The sequence below is a fragment of the Myripristis murdjan genome, chromosome 15 (assembly GCF_902150065.1).
Source record: "Myripristis murdjan chromosome 15, fMyrMur1.1, whole genome shotgun sequence".
Lineage (NCBI taxonomy): Eukaryota > Metazoa > Chordata > Actinopteri > Holocentriformes > Holocentridae > Myripristis > Myripristis murdjan.
Window position 1 is genome coordinate 32375862 of NC_043994.1, and position 17500 is coordinate 32393361.

General features: G+C 45.2%; 1 protein-coding gene across 1 annotated transcript in view; it reads left to right on the forward strand.

Annotated features, from left to right (window-relative positions):
• Window positions 1-13795, forward strand: part of ninl (ninein-like) — a 41658-nt gene extending 27863 nt beyond the window's left edge. The window contains exons 15-31 of the mRNA XM_030071311.1: window positions 299-367; window positions 1126-1250; window positions 2078-2158; window positions 2243-2382; window positions 2926-3063; window positions 4210-5715; window positions 6410-6514; window positions 6633-6702; window positions 7577-7744; window positions 8278-8394; window positions 8994-9107; window positions 9444-9590; window positions 9771-9920; window positions 10388-10501; window positions 11454-11663; window positions 11898-12011; window positions 12609-13795. Of these exons, the coding sequence (XP_029927171.1) occupies window positions 299-367; window positions 1126-1250; window positions 2078-2158; window positions 2243-2382; window positions 2926-3063; window positions 4210-5715; window positions 6410-6514; window positions 6633-6702; window positions 7577-7744; window positions 8278-8394; window positions 8994-9107; window positions 9444-9590; window positions 9771-9920; window positions 10388-10501; window positions 11454-11663; window positions 11898-12011; window positions 12609-12800 (3560 nt within the window). The 3' untranslated portion in view covers window positions 12801-13795. The remainder of the gene's footprint in view (window positions 1-298; window positions 368-1125; window positions 1251-2077; window positions 2159-2242; window positions 2383-2925; window positions 3064-4209; window positions 5716-6409; window positions 6515-6632; window positions 6703-7576; window positions 7745-8277; window positions 8395-8993; window positions 9108-9443; window positions 9591-9770; window positions 9921-10387; window positions 10502-11453; window positions 11664-11897; window positions 12012-12608) is intronic.
• Window positions 13796-17500: the final 3705 nt, after the last annotated feature.

The following is a 17500-nucleotide window of genomic DNA, read 5'->3' on the forward strand; positions in this document are numbered from 1 at the left end:
CTGAGGCTGCAGTTCACACACAAACTACTGGCTCAGCTGGTCTGACCTCTTCAGGTGGAGACACGCCCATCACACACACACACACACACACACACACACTTACAAGTGCTGGCTCAGTTTGGTTTCAGTCTTTTCTGTTTCATGATGTCAGACAGTGAGTGTCACCTCCGTTCTCTTCTGCTTTCTCAGTGCATTTTTACTCTCTGTGTTTCTCTCTGTGTGTCTTCACTGATGTGTGTGTGTGTGTGTGTGTGTGTGTGTGTATTCACTGTACTGTGTGTGTGTGTGTGTGTTTCAGACGACCCGGACATGAAGCGAGGCTCGACTCCCCCGGTCAGGAAGCGGCTGCAGCCGGCCGACAGGAGCGGTGAGTTTGCAGCAGCTGGAACAGGTTTACTGCAGCGGTGCGACTCGGAGCTGTTACACTCGTTTGTTATTACAGAGACGTGAAAATGACTAAAGAAGAAAGAGCTGCCTATGACTGTGTGTGTGTGTGTGTGTGTGACATGTTCTGTTTATCCTGGTGGGCCCTGATTCGTGGGTGGAAAAATTTTAATGTTGCTGATCAAAACAATAAATCATAATCTCAAATCACAATACTTAGGAATCGCAGTACATATCAAATTGGTCGTATTGTGACGGTATCGAATCGGGAGATAAACATTTCATCCCAGCCGCGGTTCTGCTGCTGCTGTTTATCCAGATTGGACTGCAACTACTGCTGCAGCTACTATCGCTACCACTTTGACTACAAATTGTACTACACCTACTACTGTTCTATAATTACTGCAGATACTAGTAAGCATTAATAACTACTGCTATTAATGCTGTTTCTACCTGTTACAGTATTACTAATACTGCTAATACTGCTAATACTGTCCAATTCCTACTTAAAATAAAGTTTAAAACATATTTACCTGCTGGTGTGTTGAGAACTGTAGACCTCTGGCTGAAAATGGCTCCAGCTCCAAATTATTGAATTTCAAACAAATTCTGAAAGCTCTCTCCAATAAATTTAACTTTACAAGGTTTCAGATTGAAGCAAGGATACTTAATAGACAAATAACTGTAGTTTATTTATCTCTTTGTGTGTGTGTGTGTGTGTGTGTGTGTGTGTGTGTGCAGCTCTGGGCTCTCTGGACAGCCTGTCGGGGCCGGCGGTCAGTATCCAGACTGAACTGGCTCTGCAGCAGCTGACCCAGAAACACCAGCAGGAGGTGCAGCAGCTCCGGATCGACCTGGAGACCAAGGTACACCTGAGCAGGTGTTCCTCCACCTGGCTGCTTTCTCATCCTGTTGTTGTGAGAAAAAAATAATATTAATGATCTGTAGGTTTTCCTTGATGCAGAGGAAATGATAAAACATTGTCAGCCAATCAGATTAGATATCTGATACTGACGGGGGCGGGGCCTCTTGCGTTTTACTGCATTGATGCTGGACTCCCTAAAAACTTGGTATTTGAAGCAGGTGGGTCTGGTTTTGCAGGATGTATCAGTGCTCTGTGAACGTCTCAGCCTGAGCTTGACCTTACACGATGACCTGCCTGCACGTTTGTAAAGCTGCACAATAAAAACCCTGAATTACGCTTTGATGAAAATGAGAAGTTGGACTGTGTGGCAAAGTCTGGGCTAGTTTTATTTCTAAAGCTTGAAAAAAAAATAGGCAAACTAAATAATACAATTTGAGATCAGTTTATTTGATGCAGGTCAAGTGTGAAGTCATACAGAATATACTGGTCATGTTTTACTATCATTTGTATATTTGATCTCACACCTGTGTGCATGGAATCTGACTGCCTGCCTTGGGTCGATACTACACTGATATCAGACCATCTGAGTAGATTTAATCTTTGACTTGAGGCAAAGATGAGGTTAATAAACAACTTTTTAGGTCGCGTTTCCAAAAAGCGATGAAGCAATCCAATGTGAGCCGACTAGAACATGCATCAGGCGAGTTTTTAGGGAGTCACATGGATGCTTCATCTGCTGAGAAAGCAACTGCAGATATCACTGTCCTGTCAGTGTAATGTTACAGCTCAGTTACCTATCATCATCCTCCTCCCTCCTCCCTCCTCCAGGTGAACTTCTATGAACGCAGTCTGGAGAAGATGAGGCAGAGCATGGAGGTCGAACGCAAGGACATTTCTCAAGCCTTCAAGGTATCAATAGAGATGATCAGGTTAGATGACCAGTACATGAGGATAGGTACTGGTTCCTGATCAGTTTGTGTTTGTGTCTTGCAGTTGGAGATCAGTGAACTGGAGGAGCAGAAGCTGCAGGCGGAGCAGCAGGTCAAACAGCTGCAGGAGAGCGTGGAGAAGCTGCAGACCCAGATCCACCAGAGCAGCTCCACAGGAGGATGGAGCTCCGAGCAGGAGCGCAGGTGAGGAGGAGGAGGAGAAGAAGAAGGAGAAGAAGAAGTAGTAGTATGGGGAAGAGGGAGGAGGAGGAGGAGGAAGGCTGTGATGATTTTCTAATCAGTAATTAATATTAATACATTAATGTCACTGTTGTGAGGCTCCACTCTTGCTGAGCTTCATTGTTCACCATTACAGCGGTGATCACATACGCCGATGATGTTTTCTTGTGTATTGACTCGCATCGTAGCCAATAAGATTCAGGAGGTGTGATCATCGACCAGTCGACTCACATCAAACTTGATGTGGTGCCCAAGTTTATCAGATCCGTGTCGCACAGTCTGGCTTGCAATAAACTTTTAAAGTTGTTGAAATTTCACAATCTGTATGAGCCATTCAGCTGTAATGATGAATATCAGCAACAACAACCAAAGTTTCACCTAAAAACAGGGTTTTTAGAGTATTAACAGTCCATCATGGAGAAAAAATGCCCCATGTGTTTGTGCGGTTGTGTGTGTGTGTGTGTTCGTGTGTTTGTGTGTGTATATATGTGTGTGTGGTGCATTCAGGGCCCAGCGGGAGCAGGCAGAGCTGGAGCAGAACTACGCCAGAGAAATCAGCAACCTGGTCCAGAGGCTGAGCGCTGAGAAGGACCAGCTGGAGGCGGAGCTGAAGCTGAAGATGGACCAGGAAGTGATGCTGGTCAGGTGAGGTCATGACCTTTCACCTCATTTTTCACCTCACTGCTTCTTCTGTTCAGCAGCTTAACGACAAAACCAGAGGCTGAAATGGTTGACCTGGACCTCATCCTGTCTCTGGGATGAGAACCTAAACCCAGTGTGTGTTCTGAAGTGTGTGTGTCTGAATGTGTCCTGGTCTTCATGTTACCCAAACTGGTTTTTGTTTTCCTCTCTTTTGCTCATTCTTGCTTAAGCCTTAAGCCTTACATTCAGTTATTCTCAGTAGGCTTTTATTTATTTATTATGAACAAATATATTTGGTCTCTTTCACCATATTCTTTATAGGTAAATACCAAAAATTACAGATTTTTTATCACAGTATTTAACTACATCACAAAAAAAGTCTTTGATTAGATAAAAATGTTTCATTACATGTCCTTCAGTTTTTGATATCTGGAGAGTTTTTTTCATTTGTTGTGCCAGATCATCACTCCCATTAATGTAGTAATTATTATGTTAACAGGAAAAACGTTATTATATTAATGGTAGGAACCTCTTATAATATTTGCAGGAATTTTTTAAAAGTGGATTAATTTGTTATTACATTAATGGTTTATCATGTTGGTGGGAAGTTACTACATTGACTGTTGTAAGAAGGCTCTGCCCAAAACGCTGAAAGGTCGTGTAAAATAAACCTAAGTGAAGGAGTTAGAACAAAAACTCTGTAATCTTACGTATGTAGTAGAAGCTCCAAGTTTGACCCATCAGCGCCTCCACGTGTTTTGTTTTTTTCTTCATGAATTTGAGTTTTTTCTTATAAATTTACCATTTTAATTTCAGAGAATATCCAAGCCCTTTTCTCATAAATTTAGTCTTAACTTTAATCATGGAAATTTAGGTTTTTTTTTTGGAATGTGACCCCAACCCTCTCGGCTCCGTGATTTTTTTTTTTCTCTTCCTACAGTGGCTCTAATACGCTGTCATAGTAAAAGGGATGTGCACACCTCACGCACATGTTCAGTGTAGCACAGGTGTAAGAAAAAATAGTTCTGCCAGAAGGAGCTGACAAGTCAAACTTGCAGGAGGTTAAGAAAACCTGAAATGTCACTTTAACACTGTATAGTGAGCTGGTGAAGCTCTGTATAAGCAGCTGGTTCCACACTGTGTAAGCAGGGAGGAGGCGGAGCAGCAGCTCTCTCAGATGAAGCTCCAGTACGCCGAGGCCCAGCGCCGCCTCCTGCACCAGCTGCACCGCGAGCGCCAGCGGCTGCAGGAGCAGAGAGGAGCCTGGGAGAGCCAGCTCCTGTGCCTGCAGCAGGAGAACCAGAGGGAGAAACTCCGGTGTGAGGAGAGAGCTGGTGAGGAGCAGGCCAGGATCTGCAGCCAGTTCTCCTCAGAGAAGAGGAGTCTGGAGGAGCAGCATGAGGAGGAGGTGCGCGAACTGAAGGAACAAGTTTCCAGATTACAGGAAGAGGCAAAGACATCAGTCCAAGATGTGGAAGAAGCCTCTCGCCTGTGGACAAGCCAATTAGAAGCCAGTTTGGAGGAGCTCAGAGAGCGGTGTGGTCGGACAGAGGAGGAGCATGCGGCTTGTCGTGCGCGATGTTGTGAACTGGAGGCCAGACTGCAGGAGGCCTGCACTCAGCTGGAGGAGAGCATCCACTTTCTGGAGTCTCATGAGGTTTTGAATAAACGCCTCACCTCAGAGAAGTGTTTGGTGGAGGAGGAGCTGGAGCTGGTGAAGAGCAGGGAGGAGCAGCTTCTCGTCCAGGTGAGCCAACTGAAACAGGATCTGGGTGACCTGCAGGCTGCATCGGACAGCATTCTGCAGGATAAGGAGGTGGTGACTGATAACTGCAGCCGACTGAACACTGCCTTCGTCCAGCAGCAAGCTCAGCTGCACGCCAAAGAGCAGACCGTGGACGCCCTGAGGTCAGAGCTGGAGAATCTACAGGAACTGATGAGGACCAAAGTTGAATGTCTGTCCAAACTGACAGCTGAGCTGGACTCCCTGAAAGCCGACCGAGCCCGGCTGATCCAGGACCTAAAGGACCAGGCCATGGCGGTGGACAATTTGCAGCTGGAGTTGGACGGCATCACGGAGGAGCTGGGGAGGAGGAGGAGTGCTGAGGAGAGTCTGCGGGTGGCTCTGGAGCAGGAGCAGAGTAAGGCCACAAAGCTCCAGTCCAGCCTGAATGACGAGCGAGAGGAGGTCGGCCGTCTGAGCCAAGAGAATGGAAGCTACATCCGGGTGGCGGACCAGCTCTCCATGCAGATTGTGGAGATGGAGGAGGAAATCTCCACACTCCGAAACCACATCCGAGACCTCAGCTGCCAACTGAATGAGACCGCCGACCTCGTCCTGGAGCTCAGAGGGCAGCTCAACTCCAGAGCCTCTGAGGTGGATCGGCTTCGGGCAGAGGCAATGGAGGGTGCCGAGAGCCACCGATGCAAAGTTCAGCAGCTGACTGTCCAATTAGTGGCGAAGGACAGAGAGCTGAGCTGTGCCAGAGAAGAGGCCGAGCAGCAGGCTCTCTGGCTGCGGGACGCCCAGGCCGAGCTGAGGAGGGTAGAGAACAGCTTTGCGTGGGAGAAGAACAAGATGACAGAGCAGCTGATGGACATGGAGAAGCTGGTCCTCGCCCTGGAGGAGGTGATGGACCCGGCCAGTCCACACAGGTTTGTTGGCGCATGAGACCGGCTGCCAAAAACCTCGTCCAAAGATGACTAACCTTCCATCCACCGCCTTGCTTGAAATGTATCTGTGTCCAAACGTTGAGTATTTGACTAATTTGCTAGCGATCATCTGAACAAAGACCCTCACTGTTGCCACAGGTAGAAGCTCTGCGACTTACTAATGGAATGAAACACAGATCAATTTGTCACCTTCTCTGCACCACCACCGTCCAAACACCAACCTCTCCGATCTTCTCTGTCCGGAATGCATTAACAAATTCACTCCATCTCTAACCGAATGACAGAAGTCTAAACGCATGACCAATATCTCGTTCATCACTGTAATAACCTTTTGTGTGTCATCAAATGTCTTCGTCCCATCCCGTCTGTCATCACTGTTCTTTGTGTTTTCTCTTTCTCTGTGTGTCAGCTTTTGAAATTGTTCAAATTCTGATCGGATGAATAACAGCGCACTCTTGTTTTTGACAAGGTTCATAGACTTTTCAAGTAGAACGTAGATCCTCAGCAGCCTGATCCATCAGCTGTTCATTTCCAAACGGGAACTCCACCCTGTTAATTATCACCTGTCAGTGATGAGTTATTTGTATTCCGGATCATTACCTGTTATTGATAATCAGGTGATTGATGCTGTGGAGGTCGTGTTGGTGTGTTTTGGTGACTTGTTGTTGTGCTGCAGGACTCGGCTGGAGGAGGCTCGCTCGGAGAACAGCACTCTGAAGGACCGGCTGGCCGTCCTGCAGCAGGAGGTCCAGAGCCTGGAGGACGACATCGCCAAGAGCAAGTGAGCACGATCAACCACACTGTTCAATACAGCTGTCGAGTCAGTCATTGTTAAAATTGTGTTAATCACAAGGTAGTCACGGATTAATAATGACTGCTAACATATTTGCTTGTTCCAGGAAAAAAATGGACGAGATGGGGCGAGAGCGAGAGAAGAGCCGAGAGGAAGAGGAGAGGCTCCACAAAGAGGTGGGAGTCCGAGTCCTGCGACTGAAAGCTCGTCGGTTTGATTGTTGATGGATGTCTGACCTGCTGAAGCGTCTCCGAGTTCAACTTCAAGTTTATTTAGATCCTTTTATCAGAGTTACAGTCTGAAAGGGCTTCCAGCTCACACTTCATAGGAGACAGAATGACTTCTCATAGCAGGCAACAGAAAACTCTGACCCGGCTAAAATAGGGGATTCCTGTTTTTTCACTGTACGAAAGAAAATCCATTTAAAGCAAAAATACAAAATAATCTGACAAATAGAAAATAAGAAATGAATTGAAAAAAATCAGACTTTTGTCAGGAAATTTAATCTGAAATATATTTTTTTTAGCTCTAATGTTTTCAGTATTAGTGATTATCAAACCAGAGAATCTGACCTACAACTGGGTTTTTGGAAATAATTCTTTACCAGTAATGTTTTTGTTGTTGTTGTTATTGCTGTTGTTTTTTAATACCATATTTCCCCAATTAATAGCCCGGGCATTTAATACGCAAAACCAGGCGGCTATTCGCTGCAGGCCTTTATTTATTTTTACACAGACCTGGACCAGGCCATTATTGTGATGACATTTACTGTCCAACATATTTTTTAGTACAAAAGTACTGTAAGGCATAAGGTAAACATATCTGTACATACAAACATAGTGCAATCCGCTCGCGCTGCGAGTCGTTCCCTCTGACACTTCCGTTTTCTGTCAAAATAAAAAAATAAGTTTTTACAAAAATTTTTGTTTAAAAAGCTATAAAGAAAGTTTTCTGTTCCATTCGATGCATTGAAGTGATCGATAAGTCAGTCCAGTATTGATCACCGGCTCGCTGAGTCCAGACGCCTCACTGTTTCTTCTCCGTGTCTAGAACTCCAAGTATCGTGAGGAAGTTCTGGACCTGAGCAGCAGGAACCTGCAGCTCAGCAACGATAACGCCGAGCTCAGCGCCCGTCTCCGCGGCGACCAGGAGTCGGTCCGGATGCTGAGGGAGCGCCTTGCGCTGGTGACCAGCGAGCAGGAGGAGGGAGGAGCTACGGTGAGGCCTCATAACTGTAGTTAGGTCAGATATGAGGAAATATGAACAGTTTTCAGCTTCATGAAAAACTGTTGATATCAACAAACTGAAGGCAGAGAGAGTTCACTGTTTTTTAAGGTATTTTCCTGGTTTATCAGATGTATAGTGGAGAGACGAGAAAAGAACTGAACCAGTTTCACTAAAGGTCACGACAACACGGATAATAAACCCAATCTGAAAATGTGATATAGAGATGTGGATCAGCATGTCTACAGGAGCCTCTAATCAAAATGCTCTGGAACAGGGATTTCTAAATGTTATCATGTTCTGAACCCCAACTTCACTTTTGATGAGCTGCAGACCCCCATTTGACTCGGGACTTTGATTAGGGACTCTTATATCAGGAGATATTTAGGCTTGTGTTCAGTATTAAATGCTTGTAAAAGGCTGTGTTCAGACGCCTTTCACAAGCATTTAAACTAAAGGTCAAAGATATGAGTGAATGAATGAGTGAGTGACTGACTGACTGACCGGGCGGCGTGCCGGCTGTGCAGGTGCGGCGGCTGCAGGAGGCGGCGGTGCAGCAGGAGCGGGAGAAGCTGCAGCAGCAGGCGGCGTGGCAGCAGGAGAAACAGCTGCTGGACAGGGAGCTGACCTCCTGCAAGGAGAAGGTAGGAGGAGCAGCCGGAGCGTCAGATAATGTCACTGGCTGAGTGAAGCCTCTGTGGGCGGAGCCAAAGCTCCACCGCCGCACGTGGTCAGTGATGTTGCAGATTTTAATTTTACTTCTGCAAACGAGACGAGACGCTCATTTTGATTTTTGTTTCACTGACGTCTTCTTCTGTGTGTCAAACTTGGTGGCAAAACCATCTGATTTAAACAAGGAAATGAAGAATAAAGGACAGGATTTATGCTGAATGTATACATTATATCTTCATTATTGAATGTTGTATATCAAGATGATTAAGCTGTCATTCAAAAAAGTTTTATTTATAAAAAAAGTAAAAAGGAAAATATTAGAAAATTGAATGAAATAAGTGAAAATAATTTGCTTTTCCATTTCACATTACCGCAGTAGAAAAACAGTTTATTGCTTCGTGATCAGGTGGCTGTAATGCCAGCTGCTCTCAGTAGATGGCGACATTGAGACGCGATGTTTAAAACGTTTCAGAGCAATATTTTGAAAGTCTCAAAACTGTTTGCATCATTTAGAAAGTTTTGAACTTGACTTTTCTCGTGTAAATTAAATTTCTCTTGTTTTGCATCCCAGCTGGGCCGGCTGTCGGAGCTGGAGGCGGAGCTTAGCGGCGTGACTCTGAGGCAGCAGTGGCTGGAGGAGGACAAAGCCCGGCTGCTGAGGGAGGCCGACGAGAGAAACCACAAGGTCTGAACACCGACGTCTTCATTTAGCATCTTATCCACAGAAGAATCAAAAGTTAGGCACTCTTTTTATTTATTTGCACAACAGAACAAAAGAGAGGAGCAAAACAACAAATGAAATGAAGCAAGTTCTGCATTTGAGATTTAGTGAGCTTCATCAGAACTGAAGAAGCTTCTTGTATGAGAAGTGAAACGTCTTCAAGAATCTAAACACAGGACAGGACTAGGCATTGTTCCATGTCCCACTTATTAGATCCTCAGCAGCTGATTTGCTTGTTAGTCTCCATGCGGATGTAAATGACAGATTTAAATCTGATCCCTGGTATCTGTGAACGTCCAGGTGGAGAAGCTGCAGGAGTCTCTGTTCGCTCTCGACTCAGAAACGGAGCTGCTTCGCTCTCAGCTCCACGCCGTCAGTCAGGAGAAGACTGGCCACGCCCAGGAAGTAGGCGACCTGCAGAGGAAGCTACAGGAAGCTCAGGACAAGGTTGGTACCCAGAAGTTCCAGAAGCAGCTGGAGACTTGGGGATCCTCCACATGTCTACCAATAGATCCTGTTTTCGTCAGGGGGATCAGTAAAGACCATCTAATGTTTTCTGTTGTGTTGATTAAATGTCATCAGCAGCTGTATTAACACTGTGACGTCTTGTGGTGTGATGGTTGTCAGGTGGTGCAGCTGGAGGCCAGCGTCCGGAGGCTGAACAGGGAGAAGGAGGAGCTCCTCCACACCCAGCAGGAGCAGCAGGAGCAGGCCTGCCTGGCTCTGCAGGAGGAGAGTCACAAACTGCGGCTCCAGAACCAGGAGCTCCTCCACAGGGTACGCAGCAGCCAGCCGCACACTTTACTCTCGGTGCTGAGCTCTCTTGGACACCCTGCTGTGCACCATCAACCAATAATCACTGTTCCTCTGGCTCGAGGTTGTTGTGAGGCTAAAAAATAAGAGTTCCTCAAAGTTAGCGCTCAGTCTTCCAGCAGTGTCCTCGGTGAGAACAGCCTGATATTCTCAATGTAATGACTTACCTTCACATAGTTTTAGAGAAGGTCTTCCTCCATGGCCGGTCCAAACTCAGGCTTCCCACACACCCTGGAAAACCTGCAGATCTCTACACCAAAACTTTTCTGAAGACAAACTAAACATCTTCAAGATTATGCAGAAGCTCTGTGCACCAGGAGATCAGGAAGTCCATCTCCTTTTCTCCAATAAGGAATAGTATGAATGTATGAATGAATGAATGAACAGTAGTTGGTGAGTTAAAGATGACTGTTTTTATTTGTTCTCCTCAGCTGTCGGAGCTGCAGGTCCACAGTTTGGAGGTCCAGCGTTTGACCCAGGAGTGTGAGAACCTGAAGAGCAAGCAGAACCAGCTGGAGACGGCCAGAACGCAGGCCCAGGACCAGGTCAGGACCTCCAGCTACAACAACATGATCTCATGAGGTCGAAATGACTTCCTGTGGAGGAACTGGAGGGGAAACCAGTTTCTCCATTAACTTAATTTCCTCTCTGGTCAGCTTGTTTCCAAAAGCAGCAAACAGACTTGATGCAGGATAGTGTGCACATGTCAATGGAAGAGACTATTTAAAAAATCATTATTTTTTTTATTGTGACTTTTGGTCAGTCCTGTCTAGATTTATTTATGTTTACATGTAATAAATGAACATGTAGAAACACTTGTGAATGTTGACTGGGGAACAATTTTGTCCCCCTCTGTCATTCACACAACAGAAAAAAAATGCCTAGGTGAGTACAGTTGCAATGTGTGACCACTAGATGGCACCAAACAGCTTAGTGCCAACCTACAGGTTTGAAATTAAGTGAATCATGTGTTTCCATTTCTTGTACACATGTAACACTCATACATGTAACACTCATTCATGTAACACTCATACATGTAACACTCATTCATGTAACACTCATTCATGTAACACTCATTCATGTAACACTCATACATGTAACACTCATTCATGTAACACTCATACATGTAACACTCATTCATGTAACACTCATACATGTAACACTCATTCATGTAACACTCATACATGTAACACTCATTCATGTAACACTCATTCATGTAACACTCATTCATGTAACTTGCGTCTGAATTGCATGTCGGCTACATTTTGTTTTGGATTGAATTTCCCATCATATTTGGTAAATGCTTGGCAGTTTGTCCACACAGTCAGCAGACATGTAGCTGTCCTGTTAGCTGGAAAATCAAACCCTGTAGCGGCTCGTGGTCCTGTAATCCCAATCCAGCCTGCAGAAACAGGACTCAGCAAACTCTCCAGGCGGAGTCTGGCAGCCGAGCCCCTCTAACGTCGCTCTGCTTCATGCTGTGTTTCCGTCCTGCAGGCGGCGAGGGCGGACGCGGCGCTGAGCCTGGCCGAGTCGCAGCACGCCCGCCGGCTGCAGGAGCTGAAGGAGCAGGCCGGCGCCGGGCGCAGGGAGCAGCTGGAGCTCCTGCAGGCCCGGCTGGCCGAGGAGCAGAGGAGGAGCCAGCAGCTGGAGGAGAAGCTCCGAGTGCAGAACCAGCAGAGCAGCAGCCAGTTCAGCCTGCAGCAGGTAGCAGCCAGCAGCACAACTCTGGAGTCACTGGGTTTACTTTGATTACTGGAATATTACTTCTGTATTTCCCCATTTCCCTTTTTTATTGACTGTTTTTATTGTTTTAAATTGTGTCTTGTTGCTTTTAATGTCTCTGTAAAGCACTTTGAATTACCTTGTGTTGAATTGTGCTATACAAATAAACTTGCCTTGCGTGTGTGTGTGTGTGTGTGTGTGTGTGTGTGTGTTCAGGAGCAGTATGAGAAGGCGATGGCCTCCATGCAGGAGAAGATGGAGGAGGTGGAGGTGAAGCTGAAAGGCGTCCGCCTGGTGCTGCAGGAGAAGGTGGAGCAGCTGAAGGAGCAGGTGGGTCAGAAGGAGGCTCACCTCCTCTCTGTTTATTTTAGTCGAGTCGCCTCGTGAGCACTTAGTTACTGATATGCTGAAAACTGTCATTCTTAACAGTTGGGATTAATGATGTGGGATTGGGGCAACAAATCAGCTGAAAGGGTCTTTGACAAAAAATAATGCCCGTCACACTCTGTGAAGGTCACTGTTAGCAGCTAACTTGTTAGCAGCAGCCTATAGCAACCAGGCCAGTACGAACTGTTTTTACTACCTTGTATTAATGAGTTTGTGTGTGTGTCAGTGAAATAACTAAGAGCTGTGTACAGGGAGGTCAGGTGGAGGGCTGGGCTTAGTTTTTTAAAGTGGTAAGTTAAGTTAGTGGTTACTTCCCTGTTTTGGAAATAATTACTAATTGATCAACCAATTAATGTAAATTGGCAATAAATTTGCTTCCTGGTAGCATAAAAAAGTTGAGAGAATATTTGTCATCGTAATTACTCTGGTTGTCGCTGGAGGTCAAAGGTCACTGAGGGCTTCTTTAGAGAGGAGAGTTTAAAACTGAAGCTCATGGAGCGCTGACCTCTACTTTCCTCCATGTTGGCATTTCCTCCTCAGCTGGCGAAGAACGCCAAGTCGGGCCTGCTGCTGAAGGACCTGTACGTGGAAAACTCCCAGCTGATGAAGGCGCTGCAGGTCACCGAGCAGCGGCAGAAGAGCGCCGAGAAGAAGAACTTCCTGCTGGAGGAGAAGATCGCCGCCCTCAACAAACTCCTGCGGGAAATCGTCCCGGCGTCCCTCGCCACGTAGGAGCCGCCGCCGAGCGCAACGGAGGTTTCCCCCGAAGAAACGCCCGAGCAGGCTGATGAAGCTCCGGCCTCGCCGCGTTCGATCCAGGAAGCTGCCGGCGTGACGAGCAGCGACGAACTGATCTGAGCTCAGTTTCCCCAAAGCATCTTGAAGCTAACTCCATCTTTTTGTACAGTTTTAGACAAACGGAGCAAAGATGAGCCCCGACACCAAAACGCTGTCCGGTGCAGCTGAGCCTGTTTTGAACCTGAAGCATCAGGTTGGCCTCTGAAACAGAGTTAAGATGAAAAGGTTCCCACAAAGGATTTGACAGAAGCAGACAGGAGACAAGTGGCCAGCATCAACACACAATAATGTTTTGTTATGGCACTAAAAATATGATTTAAATGATTAGCAGGAATCAGCAGGAACCTCTGATACGATATGATCCATGGTACCTGTGTGTGGATTCAATACGTATCGCAATTCTGTAATTATTACGCGTAGATTTTATGATATTATGTGATTATTTACTTTTTTTAATCCTTTCAAAGACAATCATCATCATCATCATCATCATGAGCTCATCAGTCAACTCGACTTTGTTAATATTTCTAAAGAAGCGAGCAGTGAAACTCAAAGCGTGCCGAGTTTTACCTGGAAGGAAATAAAACAATGTCTCAAATGAGTCCAGATTACAGATTGAGGGTGGGCGTGGCCACGTCCGCACTGCAGTCTGTAGCTCCATCTGTGTTTCTGCTGTCAATCAGCCGTGGAGACGCTTAGAGGCGACATGACAAAGGTGGTAAAGGGACAGTTCACCCCTTCCAGCTCAGCATGTGTGTCTGCTCTCCTTGCCTGCTCAAGATGCTTTTGGGAAACAGCCGACACACACACACACACACACACACACACACACAGTCCTGCACTAATCTGAAGTATTTCAGCCATGAGGGTATTAATGCATGTACTGTTTGTTTTATATGAATAAAAATTTTATTTTTCTTATTTTTAAAGTCAAAGTGAGACTTTATTTTTGTGAAGGTCAAGCCAGGGGTCAAATACAGTATTTTGTTCTTTTTTCTTTTTTCAATTTTGTGTCGCAGAGGCAGGAAGCGTCGGTCCAGGTTCTCTGAGCAGAGCGGCGCTGATCCTCCACCAGTTTGGGTTTCTAACTCTGTCAGAGCTGCTACTTTGTTTGATCATGTGACCCGAGCGCCGCCTCTTTTCAGAGGAAAAACACCAAAACCAGTGTTTTCAGCACGGTGTCCAGAAGGAGACGTTTTCAAACGGGATTGGTTCCTGAGGTTCATGTGAAAACAGAGGGTTTGATGTCCACCCAGCGTCCCTCCCTCAGCTCCAGTCTGACCAGTTTAGCTCAGCAGCTCTGCCATGAACTCTACCTTTAAACAAAGTTTATCATGTTCAGTTTGTGTTGACATTGTACAGAATGTGTCTCTTTAATTCTGTGTTTATTACTGAGGTTGTAGTTTGCAGAGGTCTGCTACTGGACTGCATTATACTGAGAGCGGTTTCTGATTTTTTGTCCTCCCTATTCATATACAATGAGGGGGGACAGAATATTGGAAACGGTCCAGTCCAGTCCAGCAGCAGCACTAACTATGAGCTCAATGCCAAACACAGAAGTGAATGAACACCTCTGTTACCATGACAACAAGACAAGCTGAGCATTATAGGCAGCAGGAGAGGAAACTTTATGGCACCACAGCTGGACTGGATTAGATTAGATTAGACTGTACAGGACACTGATTATAATCTCTGCTGTGATCAGTCCAGTGTTTTTCTGCCTGCTAAAGAAACTCAAGTGTTTTCTGCATCGTGACTCTCCAAACTTTTACAGTAAAGTTGGTCAGACAGTTTGACAAAGTGCTTGTGTTTCATCCTGATGCTGCAGAGTCACAGCGGCCTGATCCGCAGCAGCGAGACGGCTCCATGGAGAAACACGTTTCTGTCGTCACCAAATGACTCCAGACACTTGGAATATTGTTTTATTTCTGTTTTTTTTAATGAATATGTATTTTCCTGACACACGTCGCTTCACATGTTCAGTTTGGATCAAAGTGCACTGCCGACTGCAATAAAATGTCCTGTCTGCTACTGGACTACATTATACTGAGAGGGGTTTCTGATTCTTTGTCCTCCCTATTCATATACAATGAGGGGGCACAGAATATTTGAAATGGTGCAGTCCAGTCCAACAGCAGCACTAACTATGAGCTCAATGCCAAACACAGAAGTGAATGAACACCTCTGTTATCGTGACAACAAGACAAGCTGAGCATTATAGGCAGCAGGAGAGGATATTTCAGAATGGTAAGTTATGTTTGTTAAATATGTTGTTGTTGGAGCCTATTGATTCTTTGTATAATTATTTGAATGATTTGGAAATGCTAAGGATAATGATAACTGTTGAGGATATATTGTAGATGAACTATTATTTATATTTCAGCTTATTTTTGCTGCTCACATCCCTCCTCCTGGCCAGGCCAACCTCCTCCTGTGATTAGGGAGTGAGGGCAGCTGGTTTCTTTTGGTGTTTTCCTTGGTGCTGAAGGAGTGAGGCAAGTGAGGAGTGAAACAATTTATCTACCGCTAAATTACTTTTTTTATTTTGCTTATTGTTTGAAGTCAACCCGAAGAAAATTTCTGTTCATTTAAATAAATTCAAGACCCTTTTGTTGAAACTGAAACATCTCCGCGAGTGCTTATTATTTAGCGAGTTGTAGACCTCCTCCTCACAAACTGCTGTTTTTTTTTTTTTTTTTTTGACTTTTTTTGAACACAAGAGTAGCCATAACAGTTGTAAATATGTTGTGAGCTTGTTGCCCAGGGAGGGAAGGCGGACTGTGGGCGGAGTCACTGACATCATGAAGTAATGGAAGTGCAATCCATTCGTTTTACAGGGAGAGTTTCAAAGAACGTGCTGTGTGCACTCCATTTATCACAGGTGTAATGCATGGGAAAGTATTTATGTGGCCCCAAGACCTTCCCTATTAGGGCTGGGTATCAATTCAGATTTTCCAGATTGATTCGATTCGATATCGATTCAGTCAGGGATATTTCAGTTAAAATACCAATTTTACTTGGATATAAAAAAAATCTGAGAAATAATGCGTGGCTCCAGAGTTTTAATGAGGCTTCGGAAACCATCGTTTTCAGCGGCGCTGTATGGTCGTATGTCCTTGCATATAAAAACAGCAACAGCCTCATTATCTTCTGTGCACGATGACAGTTTGCTGGTAAGTTATGCGCCAATACCTGCTCCAGGTTGGTTTGTTTGAGCCGTGCCGACTTTGTTTCTGTGCCTATATCTTGTTGCCCAGGTCTGTGTGGTTTCCATGGCAACACGAAATGTTTCACCAAAACCCACGTCAAAAGCCGCAGTCAACTTTGTTCACCTGCATAATGGACCGTTTTGTTGTCAGTTTTGATTTCTTTGGTGACCTAAGTTTGGATAAACGGCTGAACGAGGAAGACAAGACAGAAGAGAAAAAGGAGAGATACGCAAGAGTGACGAGTGAAGAGCTGGATCAGCTGGAGAGGTCAGGAAATGAAGCCGGTACGGCCCGGTCAACGTCTTGGGCCGTCAAATGTCTACAAGACTACCTGACAAACACCGGGCAAACAGCTGATTTCTCACCTGTAAGGAAAGAAGAGCTAAACAAGATCCTCCGTGAATTTTATGGAGCTTTAATTTCTATAGTAAAGAGAGTGAAATGTCTCAGCAGATTCAGCACCACGGACAGTACCTGCTGAGGCAGAGTCAGCACCACGGACAGTACCTGCTGAGGCAGGTTCAGCACCACGGACAGTACCTGCTGAGGCAGATTCAGCACCACGGACAGTACCTGCTGAGGCAGATTCAGCACCACGGACAGTACCTGTAGGATTTTCCATGGAGATGTGCGGCTATAACTTTGTTCTTGTTATTAATGTGTTAATGTTATCAGTTATGAATTAGCCTATTAATCGTTATTAATTTTAGTCTTTGTGAGTTTTCTAGGCCATTGATTTAATTAATTTGTCAGTTTGTTTGCATCTGTATATTGAAGTGAACATTTAATAAATCAACACATCTGTGAAAACTGTGGTCTTTATTTCAGAGGTAAATTGATAACAGCCTGAAAAGGTGATTCTATAACTCTGTTCAGCCTTAATGTGACTGCTTACTGTCCTTACTTTTGCTGCTTAGCCACATTAATTTGAGCTGGCGTTAAATTGGAGTGACACCCCCCCAGCTGAAATAAAACATCTGCCGGTGAGTTTATGAAAAGACAGATGTTTGTGGTGCCGACACTGGAAAGCAGTAGCCTGTATTTAAATATAACTGTTCATATAAGTTGGTTGTAGATAAAGATCAGCTGTGCTGCTGAGTCATTGTCACGGCACCTGTTAGATTAAAAATGACTGAGAAGTCGGCAGGAGTATAACTATCAGTCCATGAAAAAATGATTTTTTTCCAGTGGATATTCTAGTTCCAACATGATTGAGCTAGCAGAGCAGTTTTGTGTTGCTGTGTGTGTATTTATTCAGTTTTGGGAAATCACGATGTCTAGAAAACATGATAAGCCCAAGTTGGCTGCTGATAAGGACTAGTTACCGTCAGATCTCATGTGTTTCCACTGAAACGGAGAGAATACTTCAGTGATGCTAGCCGCATTACTGCCGTGAAAAATGACGGTCAAGCACACACTCTCGTG